Genomic DNA, 16,456 nt, shown 5'->3' on the forward strand with positions numbered 1-16,456 from the left:
CTTCAGCACCAACTTGTATTATCTTGTCTCCTCCTTTCCTTCTCTGACCTCTAGTCCCCGTTCCGCCGTTGTCCGGTTCTGACACTCTGTCCCTGGGTCCCTCCGTCCCCAAGCTCAGATAGCACGTGATCCTCTCCCTACTTTACAGCACAACCACTTCCTCTTCCTTTCCTCCCAATCCCAGCGGTCTTTCCCCAAAGAGGCCAATTTCTCTTTTCCGTTTCCTATTAAGAAGCAAGGGTATCGGTTGCATTAGTTCACAGTAATGAATTCACAATGGCCAGGTTCTCTTACTGCTTACAATCTTCTAATCACGATCATCCTGTTGTTTGTCGATTGCCTCGAGCAGGCACCAGTAACGTCCCCTTCGCCCTAGCCCTGAGATTTTAAAAAGTGCCATATTCAAGGCTCTTTCAGGGTTAGGAGAATGAGACCCATCAATGTTACTGGTATTTAGCATATTGGGTCCACCACCAGAAGTTTGCCAGATTCTGCCATGTGGACAGGTTACATTTGGTAGCCTGTCAGGTTGTCCAAAGTAAGAATGAGATAATAAGATAATAAGATTTCGCGCGGCTGCGATCTTCTAATATATTTATATATTTTTTGCTTTGATGGGGGGAACCCAGGCAGTGCTTAGGGGTACCTGAGGACCACTCCCAGTGATACTGGACAGACTGAGCCACACAAGTGCTCCTTTGAGATCCTCCAGTGCCATGCCTTGTGGTGTTTGGGGGACCATGTAGTGCTCTAGGTTAGAACTGGTGTCCCAAGCATGCAGAGCATGACCTCTGACCCTGTGCTCTCTGCCCAGACCTTAGCTGATGGATGCTTGTGTGTGTCTTTGTTTTTATTTTCTGTTCGGTCAGTCCCAGCATTGCTTTGGATAACGATTCCCCCCCCCCCCAAGATTTGTTCTCGTGCATGTGGTGGATGAAGGGATTCACTTCCTGCAGTGCTTGGGGGAGCAGGTGATACCAGGATGATACCATCCTTGTATGCAAAAAAAAAAAATACAGAAGCACTCTCCAGCTTATTGAGCATCTCCTTGGCCCTGAGCTGATATTTTTCCAGTAGAATCTCTTTATAGTCTTCTTCGAAAGCAATGTGGTAACATATGTCAAGGAGTATAAAAGTGTTCTTATCATTTTCCCAGTAATTTCGTTTCTCGAATGCAATTCTAAGAGAGTAACCAGAAATAAGCAGTTATGCTCAGAGATCCTAATGTGATGTTTAATAGCAGAAGAGAAGGGTAATGATGTCATAAATATAATGATAATACGGGCTAGGAAAGCAGAAAGCGAGAGGGGGCGGGGCTTTTAAGTATCTGCTGCTCTTAGAGAGCGGTCAGAGACACCGTCTGTGGCCCTGGGAATAGCTTAGATCCAGCTGGGTGTCACATCTCCCTGCGAGGTCTCCGACTGTCCCATAGATAAAGCTGGAGAAAACCAGTGAAATAGGAGATCAGCACAGGCTGTCGAGTTGTTTTTCTGTGTAAAGAAACCTTCCATCCTCGAGGCCGCATTTGCTACAGTTCGTATGGTGCACCCTACCCATCCTCCAGTAGTACTGCACCACGTTTGATGGGGGCCAAAGTAGTAGGCAACCAAGCTTGGAGGGAAATACTTTTTTGCAGATATATATATACATATATATGAAAGCACACAAGGCTCAACCTTTAACAGCATGTTAGTGATCTCTTATAGAAGGGCTTAATGGCCCCCTGGGTGAAATACAATAATCTTCACACTTTTTTTCTCTAAGGATACTGTTTTGTAGCATTTACAGCGATTTTTCATAACAAATGATACAAAATATATTATTCCGGTTCTGCTTTGGGGCAGGGATTGGAGTTTGGGGTGGAAATATCCAAAATACCGTGGTGGGAAGGTGTAATGGGGTTGGGATTGGTGTTTGAATATTAAATGTAATCAAATATTGTCGACTACTTTATAAATTTTTTTTAAAAATTAAACATAGAAAACAGAAAGCTTTCATTTCCTTAAGCCAGTTGAATACAAGTGATGGTAGATTAAAGCCTGAACTTTAGATCATATACAATGACCTAGGATGAGTTATTTCCACTCTCTCAGATACAAACTGCACAGCTTCCGGTGCAGTGATGCCATTTAGCGGGTGAGGGTCATGCTGGCTCCTGGGGAACACAGTTCAGACCGTGGGTCTGTTCCTAATTTCCCACAGAGGACTCCAGTGTCAGTTCTTACTACATTGGTGAGGAGGCCAGATACCAGTGTATTGTTATTTTAAGATACTTGGGAAGGGGCGTGGTGGTTTGAAGCAGTGCGCTGAAACCCAGGAACCGCCTCCTGAAGTACTCAGACCGCAGAGCACACATTTCCACACTTGGGTCTGCTGGCATGATGTTGTTGGGGCCAATAGCGCCACCCTGTGATATTGGGGGCGGTGGGGGTGGAGGGGACTCCAGAGTGCTAGAGAGCATGTGTGCCAGGGAGCAAAGGGGGCATCATATATAATATAGGTTTCTTCCAGAATTCAGATCATATCACTGTCACTGTGACTGTCCTCTCGTTGTTCATCGATTTGCTTGAGCAGGCCCAGTAACGTCTCCATTATGACAATTGTTACTGTGTTTGGCATATCGAATACATCACGGGTAGCTAGACTTTGCCATGCGGGTGAGATACTCTCAGTATCTCGCCGGGTTCTCGGAGAGAGGTGGAGGAATCGAACTCGGGTTGGCCATGTTGGCTGCGCGTAAGGCAAACGCCCTACCCGCTGTGCTATCACTCCAACCCAATATGTATATATATATATATATATATATATATATATATATATGTGTGTGTGTGTGTGTGTATATATATACACACACACACATATATTATTTTTTGGGTTAGATCTGCACTCAGGAATTACTCCTGGTGGTGCTCGGGGACCATATGGGATGCTGGGAATCGAACCAGGGTTGGTTGCGTGCAAGGCACATGCCCTCCCCGCTATGCTACCACTCCAACGCCTCAGATCATATTTTGTTCACTTGATCACCTGACTTCCTGTTAATCATCAACTTGCTCTGTTGGGCGCCAGTAACACCTCCATTTGTCTCTGTCACGTGCTAGTGTAGCCCAATGGCGTCTGTTTGTTCTAGGAACATGAAGAGCCTCAAACCGATCATTCAGGGTCTTGACGAAGAAGTCTGACCATCTTGTGGGTGGGCGGCCACGCGGTCTTTTGACATCCCGTGGAATCCAGTCAGTAACAGCTCTAGTCCAGTGGTCATCTCCAAATCTCATTGTGTGTCCAGCCCATCTGATTTTCGACGCCTTGGCAAACGAGACAGTGTCTCTGATTCTTGACTGTCAACGGAGGTCGGAACTCCGAATTCTTTCCCTCACCTGAGCGAAAAGTGATACTTAAAGTATCATAGTATCACATTTTGATGCAAAAAAATATTTTGATTTTTTTGTTTGTTTTAGGGTCATACCTAGCTTTCTCCTAGCTCTGCCCTCAAATATCACCAGTGGTAACCCTGGGGTGGAGGTGGGGGGGCTGGGGATTGGAGCAGGAATGATACCAGGGATCGAATCCAGGGGGCTGTGTACAGGGCACACACCTTTCCCACTGGACTCTCTCTCCAGCCTCAACAGCGTTCCCTATGAACAAGCATCTGAGATTTTAGAATTGCACATTTATTGTGCTTAATTATGCCAGATGACAGCAAGTCACTCCACAATGTTTCCAGAACTTATGAAGGAGCAACATTTTCCAATTCTTTTTGTTTGTTTTGGGGAGTCAGGGGCCACTCCAATTTGGAGGTGCTCAGCGGACCTTATGGGTCAGGGTTAGAACCGGAACCTCCTGCATGCAGTTAGCCATTGAGCTCATCCTCTCTCCAGTGCCTCCGGAACTTGTAACATTAACTATCCATGCGTTAGGTTATAGAATAAGTCTCAGCACCGTCATACCTTCACAGGATAATTTAGACGAGTCTCTTGGTTGGTCTAGATGCTAAGGCACTAGATGATTAAACTTAAAAGGAAAAAGCTAACAGCAAATTTGGGGAAGATTTGACCAAACTTAGCTCCTTGAGGTTGGAGCGAGGCCAAGTGTCTGTCTCAGGATGAGCGCGTGAAATAATAATTGATATTTATTACAATTTTTTTCCAAAAGGTTTATTTTCTTTTGCATTCAAGAGTTCGAGAGGAGTCAGCCTTGCATAATCTGCAAAGTTTTATGTGTGTTGAATGGAAGAACTCATTAACCTATGCTAGCTAAATTATTGACTCACACTAAATTAAGTGATTGAGAAGGACAGGCTAATGACTTTTGAATTGGTCTTTGGAAATTAGGTTGATTATTGATGCTCATTATATTGTTAAATTTCTTTCAGTTGTCAGTAAATTCCAAGGTAGTTTCTAAAGCAGCTGTACACCGTTCTTTGGAGAATTATAACAATATTTTGTTCTCTTATGGCTTGCTCTGATACAGTCTGCCTGTAGCCTGGGTTTTTCTAGATATTTTTTTCTAAGGGCGATGGGACCTTTATACTCTTATTCACTAGGGACATAACATGTTTGTCATGTTTGTCACAAAAGTAAATTTTTCCATATTGGTACAGAGTCTTGAGAATCATATATAAATTCACACATAGAACTCAGATGCTTAAGAAGTTGAAGTCCAGGGCTGGAGCAATAGCACAGCCGGTAGGGTGTTTGCCTTACACGCAGCCAACATGGCTGACACAGGTTTGATTCCCAGCATCCCATATGGTCCCCCGAGCACCGCCAGGAGCAATTCCTGAGTGCATGAGCCAGGAGTAACCCCTGAGCATCGCCGAGTGTAACCCAAAAACAAAAACAAACAAAAAAGAAGAAGTTGAAGTCCATTGCAGTTCAGATAGGTTGTTCCGGGTCCTTCCCCAAAGGCCTCTCACTCATGGATGACGTCACTTGCCTTGTCCCTCTCTAGTCCAGATCCTGGTTGCCTCCAGCGTGCGGTTACCTGGACTTGTCCCTATACTATCCTGTGTAGGGGCATGGACCTGATTGCCTGGTCCAAAAGCTTAGGGCTAGGCCTATCTGGGAAGGTGCCCCAGGGGTTCTCTGTCATCCCCACTTCCCTGAGTCCCTGGCCAGGACCACACATGTGTGGGTGAGAGTCCTATGCCCAGGACCAGGACCCTGACACTGATCAGGAGTTCAAGCCTGGTCTCAATCTGCTGCCTGTCCAGGCCCAGGATCCTGTGTACCTGTGTTGTGTGCTCAAACCCGCATGTCCTGCAGTTGGCCTGAGTGAGCATGGGAAGAGAGGGGGGGCCAGGGATGGGGGAGAGAGAGGGAGATAGAGAGAGGGGATATATATGTGTGTGTGTGTGTGTGTGTGTGTACACACATATATAGCGAGAAAGAGGAGAGGAGAGGGGAGATATATATAGAGAGGATATATATATAGGATATATATAGAGAGAGAGAGAGAGAGTGAGAGGATATATAGCGAGAGAGAGAGAGGATAAAGAAGAGAGAGGGAATATATATATATATATATATATATAGAGAGAGAGAGAGAGAGAGAGAGAGAGAGAGAGAAGATATATATCCTGCCCCCCTGCCTGGCTGTCCTTGCCGTGGCCTCTTGGAAGGGAGCGGATTGAGTTTCCCTCCCTGACCCGACCAGGGCGCCGGCAGCTGAAGACCTCCAGAACCAGCCACCACCATGCTGAGACCACTCTCCACACGCATGAAGGTACCGGCAGAGGAACAAAGGCATGCGGGTCCCGGGGCTGAGATCTCCAAGCCTACTCGGATCGGGGCTGAGCATCCTCCACCCAGATCCTCCATAATCCAGTAGGCAGGGGTCACACCCACCAACTGGCCCCCTGGTGCCGTGTAATCCCATCAATGGCCAAGACCCAGAGTCTATAAAACGCAGCTCCGGAAGCACGCGGCCATATTCTCGGCCGCGCAACATCTTATTATCTCATTCCTACTTTGGACAAACTTGCAGGCTATCGAATGTAGCCTGCCCACACGGCAGAGTCTGGTAAATTCCCCGTGGCGTACCAAATATGCCAAATACCAGTAACAATGATGAGTCTCATTCTCCTTGAATATAGTCTCAGGGCTAGGACAAAGGAGACGTTACTGGGGCCTGCTCGAGGCAAACGATGAACAACAGGATGGTAGTGATCGTGATCGTGATCAAGAGAGAAGATAGAGGGGATATATAGAGATAGAGATAGGAAAGAGAATATATATAGAGTGTGTGTGTATATATGTATATATATATATATATATATATATAGCAAGTGAGAGGAGAGAGAGAAGAGGGATATATATATATATAGAGAGAGAGAGAGGATATATATAGTGAGAGTGAGGAGAGAGGGGATATATATAGAGAGAGGAGAGAGAATATATAGAGATAGAGAGGATATATACCAGGAGAGAGAGGAGAAAGGATATGTAGAGAAAGAGGAGAAAGAGGATATATATAGAGAGAAGATATATATATATATAGATATATGTATTTTTGTGGATATATATATATATATATATGTACATTAGAGGAGACTAGCTAGGGACCTCAGAAGGCATCTCTTATCTCCTCTTGATGATATTCAGCCCAGCAGTGTGGGCCTGAGGAATGCTCTTCTGGTATAAAACTTAGAGGAACGATTTGTAATGATTTCTGTGGCCTCTCTCCGAAGTTAGTGTGGGCCTCGAGTAGCCCCTAGGGTAGCCCCTAGCTTTCCATTTGCACATGAAATCTGCATCACATAGGATATCAAAGAAGAAAATGATCTCCTTCCAAGCGTCCACAGGTAGTTACAGCTTGTAGTTTAGAGTACAGCGTTTCCATTGAAGAAACCAGACCTAATGCTATTTGAGTTTTTTTTAAAACTCCAGGAGAATACTTATACGTTCTTCGGTATTTTGATATAATTCACTGGAGGAATTTTCTTCTTGTAGAAATCCCAATATAACATATAGCATTTTCTTAATAAAATATCATGCTTCTATAGAACATTGTTTTTTAAATGTAGGATTGTTTTATGTGGCTTCGGTTTGGATGTGTGTTGCTAAACATTGATATTCAGATACTGCAAAGTGTTTCAAGCTTTGGTAAAGGGCTGTATTCACCCCGGTCCTAATCAGTGTTTTATTGATAGTTTGAATGCAGGAAGACAAGCTTATCACTTCTGTGAGGTATCTTGAAGCTGAGAGGGATCATTTATATGTTACTCACTATAAATCTGAATCCTTAACGATTTAACAACCAGAGTTCATGGAATGGATATAAGAAAATTAAACAGTATGTGGGTATTTCTTATTTAAAAGAACCATTAAGATTTGTTCTTTATGATCCCAAGAGGGTATAAATAGGACTTGTTACAAGACAATAAAGGGAGATATACTTAAACTTGCTATAAGAATTTAATACTATTTTAATGGAATTATTCAGACATGGAATGGCTCTGTCTGGCGTTATAAATTTCCTGTCACTATAGATCTGTACCAGCTTGGTGGGAAAGATAGAATTCGATATAATCATCAATCAGCTGTTTAATGGATACTAAGCAATCAAGTTATGAAAATGAATCAACACTCTTCCTACTTCTGAGTAATAAGAGCTAAGGTGATTAACAATATGAAATGTTTAAGATCTCCATAAAGATCATAAAACAAATACTTAGGAAACCATCACCAATCTAAGATGCCTTCGGAGTTGAAGAATCTTGTGACCTTCCGGTCATCCCCAAATCTGGAAAATGTCATGGATGGTGGAGCGATAGCACAGCGGTAGGGCACTTGCTTTACGTGCAGCTGGCCTGACCCAGCCAGGTTCGATTCCTCCGCCCCTCTCTGAGAGTTTGGCAAGCTACCAAGAGTATCTCGCCCGCACGGCAAAGCCTGGCAAGCTCCCCGTGACGTATTCGATATGCCAAACACAGTAACAAGTCTCACGATGGAGACGTTACTGGGTCCACTCGAGCAAATCAATGAATAATGGGAGGACGGTGGCACAGTGACAGTCGTTCCCTTACTTCCATCAAAGTATAAAGGAAGTGGGCAATAAATCATAGGTACAGGTAGTTAGCATGTTGCATCTTATGCAATGCACCTGTTGGCCTCCATGACTGCTCTCATGTTTTTCACACCCTCTATGCATCTTCTGCCGTCGTCTTATTTATTGATTTTGATTGTCACATGATGTCACAGTGTTGGACTATGCCACAATTTGAGCTGTTGATACTCAGCTGGGTGGTCTATCTATCGCTGTGATTTTTATTTGCGTTCCTCACTAGTGAAAATGAACTACTTTTCATGTGTTCTTTTCTGGAACTTGCCTATTAAAACGTTTCACTCTTTTATCTCCCAAACAGTTATTAATTCTTTTGATTTTTTTAAAAGTTCTTTTAAGTTTTTTTTAGTACATTCCTGAAAACATCTCCACTTTGCAATTCTCTTTTTTAGTTTTATTCTTCCTGATTAGCTAGCAGAAGTTTTCAGTTTAGAGCTGAATCTACCAAACATGTACCCTTAAAATGTGTGCTTTTCTCTCTCCCGCTTTGTTTCAGAGTCATCTGTTCTAAAGAATGAGCATTTTAAAATTTTAGAATTCCAGAATCCTTCAGCTTTCACTGTTGTGACATCTCATATTTTATGCCACTGATACACAAATATTAGAACACTACATTTGATGGAGGGTAAAGTAGAGAACAACAAATCTTGATCATATATATATACACACACACATATATATATATATATATAAATTTTTATTAGTACACACACTTTCAAACTCTAGTAACATCTCAGTGATCTCTTATACAGCAGCTTAAAAGCTCCAAGACGAGATACAATTTTTACACTTTTCTCTAAGGCTGGAGTGATAGCACAGTGGTAGGGAGTTTGCCTTGCACGCAGCCAGCCTGGCTGAGCCAGGTTCGATTCCTCTGCCCCTCTCGGAGAGCCTGGCAAGCTACCGAGTGTATTCCATATGCCAAAGACAGTAACAAGAAGTCTCACAATGGAGATGTTACTGGGCCCGCTCGAGCAAATCGATGAACAACAGGAGGACAGTTCTCTAAGGAAACCTTTTGGGTCATTTTTAATCAATTATTCTTAACAAGCAATACAGGGCAGGCTTGGGTGATGGTGGAAAGATGTAGTAGTGGTGGAATTGGTATTGAAAATTTGAATGTAATCAATTCTTGTGAACAACTTTATAAAAATAAAGTTTTAAAATTAAAAAAAAAACATGAGATTAAACTGTCAGACACCAACAGTAGTGAAATGTTTTTATTTAATCCAGTAAGGAAGTTTTGTTCAAAAAAAAAAAAAGAATGAGCATTTTCTGGTCAGTTGTCTTGTTAATAGGTTTGGCTGTCAAGCTTTTGATAAAACATATGTTTCTATGTGTATATATATATATATATATATATGTGTGTGTGTGTGATTATGTGTGTTTCTGCCTTAATTATATTCATATATTTATCCAGTAACTATTGAGAACATATATGTATTCCCATTATTATTCTAGTTCCTAGAATTGATAAATCAGGCCAGTGAGTCTTCTGCCCTCATAATCCTGTAATTTGCTATTTAACTGCACTAGTACCCTCCTAATCAGCACAACTTCATAAAACATCAGAATATACAAGAAAGACAAATTTAACCACCTTTCTCTTCTATCTTTCTCTTCTTTCTCTTCTCTTCTCTCACTATTACCATTGCTTTACTTGCTTGCCCTTTCAGTTCTTTCATACAAGTTTTGCATTATCTTTAAAAAAAAATTTAAATGCTGTTGCCTTAATGGGAAATTTTTAATACTTTACAATTATCCTATGAGTTTTTTATATACTTACCATGTATATATGAGAAATATATATTTTATATCCGACATATAATTAACTGCTCATTATTATAGATAACCTAGGCTCTTAAAAATTCCATTTTACATGTAAATTGTACGTATGTATTCATGAAGTAGAAAAATGTAAATAAATATCTCAGGATAGGTTTGAGAAGGTGCTTATGCACCATGGTCTTTCCCCTTCTGATCTTCCTAACCGTCCTTATCTCTTTTAATTCTGTCTACTTGAATAGATTCAAGGACCAAATGGGTCTAATTATCGAAGACAAAGTTATTCTCCCAGAGCACAGCTTCCTAGGAAGATGCCACTTTAGAGAATCTCTTAGTACTAAAGTCAAACTGGATTTTAAATGATTACTACTAGATTGTTACTGTCTGTTAGAGATTTCTGCTTTTCCTGTGCACAGTGATATTGAATAAAGCAATAACACAGGCAGTCCCTAAAGTGTTCTGCCAATGGCTGTCAGTTGATTGTGCCAACTGTTAACTATATAACAACTATAAATCTGTTAATTTATTCAAAATTAAATTTGGGGGGAGGCACATTGGGTGGTGCTTGCAGGCTATTCCCTGTGTTGCTCAGGGGACTGTGTGGTCATGCCAGGGATCAAACCCATTTTCCTGTACAGAATCTCTGCTCCAACCCCTTCCAGCTAGCTCTTCACATCACAGGGATCTGATTTCCAAATGGGAAGACTGATGCCATCCGGTTCTCAGCATATCTACTTTACCACATATACATGAGAAAAAAAATATATATATATTTAATTTTTATTAGTGAAACACCATGAGGTACAGTTGTAGACTTACAAATTTTTGTGCTTGGGTTTCAGTTATATAATGATCGAATACCCATCCATCCACCAGTGCCCATTCTCCACCACCACGGGTCCCAATATTCCTCCCACCCCCCACCCCCCTATCCCGCCCTGCCTCTGTGGCAGGGTATTCCCTTTTGTTCTCTCTCTCCTTTTGGGTGTTGTGGTTTGTAAAAGAGGCATTGTATCTAACATATAATTAACTGCTCATTATTATAGATAACCTAGGCTCTTAAAAATTCTGTTCTACATGTAAATTGTACATACGTATTCATGAAGTCAGAAAATTAGCCAGAAAATTAGCATGTCAATGTATATCTCTTATTTTCATAATCTCTGAAATGTTGTATGAAGATTAGCAAAATTATCTGTGAGATTTTCTTCAGGCAGATTATTTTCCCCCTGTAGATCTGTGTTAATTATGTGAAATTAATTGCTTAGGCAGGAGGATCCAGCCCACTTATCGTCTGTCAGGTCATGATGGCTGTTTGTCCTGATCATTTTACTACCTTTTCCTTTAAGTGATAGTCCATATTATCAGCATTAAAAGAGGACAAAGTGTCGCACTGTCCCACGAGCTCTATTGAGCATAAAGAGACCACCCTCCTACTCCTTTCCCATCATACACCTCTATTCCTTGATAGGAATCACTTATCACTTATCACTTAACTTCCCGTTAGTCGTCGATTTGCTCGAGCGGGCGCCAGTAACGTCTCCATTTGTCCCTGTCTCGTGCTAGTGTAGCCCAATGGCATCTGTTCGTTCCAGGAACATGAAGGGCCTCAAACCGATCGTTCATGATCTTGACGAAGAAGTCTGACCATCTGGTAGGTGGGCGGCCACGCGGTCTCTTGACATCCCGTGGAATCCAATCAGTAACAGCTCTAGTCCAACGGTCGTCTTTAAATCTCATTACGTGACCAGCCCATCTGATTTTCGACACCTTGGCAAATGAGACAGCATCCCTGATCCTTGATCGTCGACGGATGTCAGAACTCCGGATTCGTTCTCTCATTTGAGTGAAACGTGATATTCCAAGCATAGCTCTTTCTATTCTTTGGGAGACCTGAATGGCGTTCTGAGACCTGAATGGTCACCCCAAAAGCCTCTATCCCTCTCGGAAAGACTGGCAAGCTACCGAGAGTATTCCGCCCGCACGGAAGAGCCTGGCAAGCTATCCGCTATGTATTCGATATGCCAAAACCAGTAACTACAACTGGTCTCATTCACCTGACCCTTGATAGGAATAAAAACCCTTTAATCTCATATTACATTGCATATCAGATTTGTCATGTGCCTTCTCTACATATATCATCAAAGTAGAAAAGTTTATTGAAAGCTAATGTTTGTAAGAATCTGGAAAACATTAAAGTACAGTTGCTATAATCCTTAAGATAAATGTTTTAAAATATGTACCTATATATACCATTAAATACTGGTTAAATCATCATTAAGGAGCAGACTGGTACCTCGCACAAGAATCAGTGCTGAGTGACACACAATCTCTGTCCACAGGAAATGCTTTTATGTTTCTGAACTTGATAGTTAGGGAATTTAAACAAGAAGCACTGAGGGAATGCTGACCACCCAGGTTGTTCTGATTGAGCCAGAAAATTAGCCTAAGATGCATGATCAAATTGTATCATTTTGGTCTGGTGGCGGTCTAGTCTCCCCATCTCTGCTGAAAGTCCCCAAAACCTTGGCCATTCTGGAAACCTTTGGCCATCCCCATCACTTCTGTTTTCAAGGGTGTTAGCCTGAGACTCTCAACCTCTTCCTGCTCTTGCGTAGTGATTATACTAAATTTCCCTGTACATTTTTGGGTCAGGAAAGTATATGTCGATGATCTTATAAAGATGACATATACATCTTTTATGCTCTCATATATTTCTGAATGATGAGGAATTAATTTTTCTATTGGTCACTATATTGTCGGAGAGTCATAAATGAATGAGGCACAGGTTGGACTTGACACCTTTAAAGAGACCTTGAAGGGAAAGAGGAACCTTTAAATCTACTGAGAACAGTTGTGAGAGTAATTTAAGAGGCAGGATGGGTGTTTGGTATCCTTGAAAGCTCTTTGAATGGTAACATTATATACTAGATTATACTTAACTTTCCCTTACTCAGCTGTTTGTCGGAGACCCGGAATTGTTTTATTCTTGAATTAAGAAGTTCGCAGTCTTGCTGTGTCTTACATGCCTTTGTCTCTGTGAAGACACTGGGGGACAAGCTGTCATTTCAGAAATATAATTTCTCTGGTCTAAGTTCATGAGAGCCAGTCACGGGCTGTATTGTGCCTTTTGTATTTATAAGTGTGTCTCGGTGTTTTATACTATCCATGGCATCTGCTGTAGATGAGGCCAAACACTTGTAAATTCACTTCATTATGTACAAAAGCTCATCCCAGAGATGTTTTTATGGGCTTTTTCGTGCATAGAGAAGAAAATGGTACTAAGGGATTTTAGAGGGCAGCTAGCTTGATTTTCTGTAAAATGTAGTTTTCTCATGATCTCCATATCAATATTAGTTTTCACATCACTTAGATAAACTTGCATGACCTGCCGAAAGAAATCCAACATCTTTTAGGAGTAGTTTAATTTTCATTTCAGGTCATTTCACAGTGAATGTTTTTTTCAATAAATGAAGATATAATTCTAAGTTAAAAGTTATTTAAACATCTAACAGTTTTTCATTGGCAGTGATTCAACAAGATCTCACTCCACTTAACAATGAACCCCGTTCCCTTGGGAAATTTTTCTAGTACTACATAGGACCGAAGCTTTGCACCAAAGTTCTGATATTATCATAGCCTGGCATTTTCATATATAATTAATGTGGTAGAAACTCGTCTTTAGGAATATAAAATGATTTTCATCATCAGAACATTATTGGAATCTTTGAATACCACGTGTAGGCTGTCGGATAATGTGGAATTAGAAGAGTGATAATGAGACTAGTGCTTTGAGAGTAAAAGCCTGCAAGTTAGGGTCTACCTGTGGTTACCTCATCTTTAGCTTATCTGTTCTACCGCTTGATCTTATTCATCAGACTGTCACTGTTACTTATCTTCTCATCTTTTTCCTTTCACACAGGGATGTGAGCTTATTTCAACCCCTGATCAGGATCACACTGACTTTACCAAATGCCTTCAAGTGCTCCAGAAGAAGATAGAAGAAAAAACCCTCCCGGTGAGCCCTCTCCTCTTTGGTGGCTAAGGGTCTTAACTCCCTTCAGACTACCAAGGGTATAGACGAGAATATGTAGGGGATTCACTCAAAATCAATATTTACTTTCATTTCATTTCATTTCATCATCCTGTTATTCGTCGATTGCCTCGAGCAGGCCCCAGTAATGTCTCTTTCATCCTAGCCCTGAGATTATATTCACGGCTCTTTAGGAGAATGAGACCCATCATTGTTACTGGTATTTGGCATATTTGTTAGGCCACGGGGAGTTTGCCAGACTCTGCCCTGTGGGCAGGCTACATTCGATAGCCTGCAAGTTTGTCCAAAGTAGGAATGAGATAATAAGATGTCGCGCGGCCGCAAATGCGGCCGCGCGGTTCCGGGATCTGAATTTTATAGTCTCTGAGTCTTGGCCACTGATGGGATTACACGGCGCCAGGGGGCCAGGTGGTGGGTGTGACCCCCGCCTACTGGAATTTGGAGGATCTGGGTGGAAGATGCTCGACTCCAATTCGAGTAGGCTTGGAGGTCTCGGCCCCGGAACCCGCGTGGCTTTGTCCCTCTGCCAGTACCTTCATGTGTGCAGAGAGTGGTCTCAGCATGGTGGTGGCTGGTCCTGGAGGTCTTCGGCTGCCGTAGCCCTGGTCGGGGCGGGGAGGAAAGCTCAACCCGCTCCCCTCCAAGGGACTCCGGGAAGGAACACCCAGGCGCGGGGGCAGAGACTGCACTGTTCTCGTCCGGGATCTGGATTTTATAGTCTCTGAGTCTTGGCCGCTGATGGGATTACACGGCGCCAGGGGGCCAGGTGGTGGGTGTGACAGGTGGTGGCAGAGGGACAAAATATTTACTTTGGCACTTATATATCCCTATAAAGCTATTTTTTCCATTGTGTAAAATTAAAATCGGTATGTCGTCACCAGCAAGCTACTGAGAGCATTCCACCCGCACGGCAGAGCCTAGCAAGTTCCCCGTTGAGTATTCAATATGCCAAAAACAGTAACAACATGTCTCACAGTAGAGACGTTACTGGTATCTGCTTGAGCAAATCAATGAACAACAGAAGGGCAGTGCTACAGTGCTACAGTGCTATGTAGTCACCCAAACATTGGCACAAGCACTTAATCGCAAGTCACAGGATAAGATGCCTTGTAGTGGTGAGACTATGGAACGGGTGAGGTGGTCTGGTGCACACCTGCAGTTCTTCTTGCCCTGAAGCAAGTATCACTTTTTCTTTGCAGTTGATTATTGCCATGTGGAACTAAGTACATCCCCCCTCCTGTATTTGTTAAAACTTGGTGTCGGTTGGAGCTTGGCAGATAACTCAGCAGGTGGGGCACTAACCTTGTATGCGGCCAACCTGAGTACGACCCTTGATATCCCATATGGTTCCCTAGCTCCATGGGGAGAAATTTCTGAGCACTGAGCCAGAAGTAACCCCTGAACATCACTGGATGTGGCCTCCCAAAATGAAAAAAAAAGTGAAAAAAAATATTTTGGTGTGGGCAGCAAGCCAAATACCATCTGGATTTCACCCAGGCGCTATCCCTACATCTTTCTTCTATAAGCTGAATGTCGCCAACTGTCACCAGTTCCTGAAGCATCTGCTGACGTGTGTCTGTGGACACTAAGGGGTTCGGCAGTGACTTTCAATCACATCATTTAAGACTAACAACCGAATTTCTTAATTATTATGCTTTATAGTATTTTTCGGTACATGGCAAGATGATACAATTTTTTGTTTGTTTTGTTTTGTTTCTTTTTGGGTCACACCTGGCGATACACAGGGGTTACTTCTGGCTCTGCACTCAAGAATTATCCCTGACGATGTTCAGGGGACCATAAGGGATGCTGGGAATCGAACTTGGGTCGGCCGCATGCAAGGCAAATGTCCTACCCGCTGTGCTATCGCTCCAGCCCCAAGATGATATAATTTTTAAAGTAGGTATTTAGTAAAGACCAGCAAAATTAAACCAGGAGCACTGAGAGACTGCTAGCCATTGTGTTTCCGGTTGAGCCAGTAAATTAGCCTGAGGTACATGATCAGATTGTGTAATTTTATTATTTTGAGCTGAGGTTGGGCCATGCCTAGCTGTGCATAGGGACTATTCCTGGCTCTATGCTCAGGAGTGAACTCTGATACCTGCTTTGGGGACTGTTTGAAGTTCTGAGGATGGGAACAGGCATGTTGCCACACATACTCTTCTTGGTGTTAAGTTGCACAGTGTTTTTTTTTCTTTTTTATGCTTTTTTTCAGCTTTTTATTTTTATTTATTTATTTATATATTTATTTTTATTAGTGAAACACCATGAGGTACAGTTGTAGACTTACAAGTTGCTGTGCTTGGGTTTCAGTTATGCAATGATCGAATACCCATCCCACCACCGGTGCCCATTCTCCACCCCCACCAATCCCTGTATCCCTCCCACCCACCCCCCATCCCCCATCCCACCCTGCCTCTGTGTCAGGGCACTCCCTTTTGTTCTATCTCTCCTTTTGGGTGCTGTGGTCTGCAAAAGAGACATTGGATGGCAGTCATGTTCGGTCCATAGATTACTTTCAGCAGGCATCCTCCATCCTGGGCAGATCTTCCC

At 42.5% G+C, this 16,456-nt stretch overlaps 1 protein-coding gene across 1 annotated transcript in view; it reads left to right on the forward strand.

The window, feature by feature from the left end:
• TPK1 (thiamin pyrophosphokinase 1) overlaps positions 1-16,456 on the forward strand; it is a 428,537-nt gene that overhangs the window by 209,662 nt on the left and 202,419 nt on the right. The window contains exon 6 of the mRNA XM_056124023.1: positions 13,772-13,867. Coding sequence (XP_055979998.1) covers positions 13,772-13,867 — 96 coding nt within the window. The remainder of the gene's footprint in view (positions 1-13,771; positions 13,868-16,456) is intronic.

This window comes from Sorex fumeus, unplaced genomic scaffold, assembly GCF_029834395.1.
Source record: "Sorex fumeus unplaced genomic scaffold, SorFum_2.1 ptg000048l, whole genome shotgun sequence".
Taxonomy (NCBI): Eukaryota; Metazoa; Chordata; class Mammalia; order Eulipotyphla; family Soricidae; genus Sorex; species Sorex fumeus.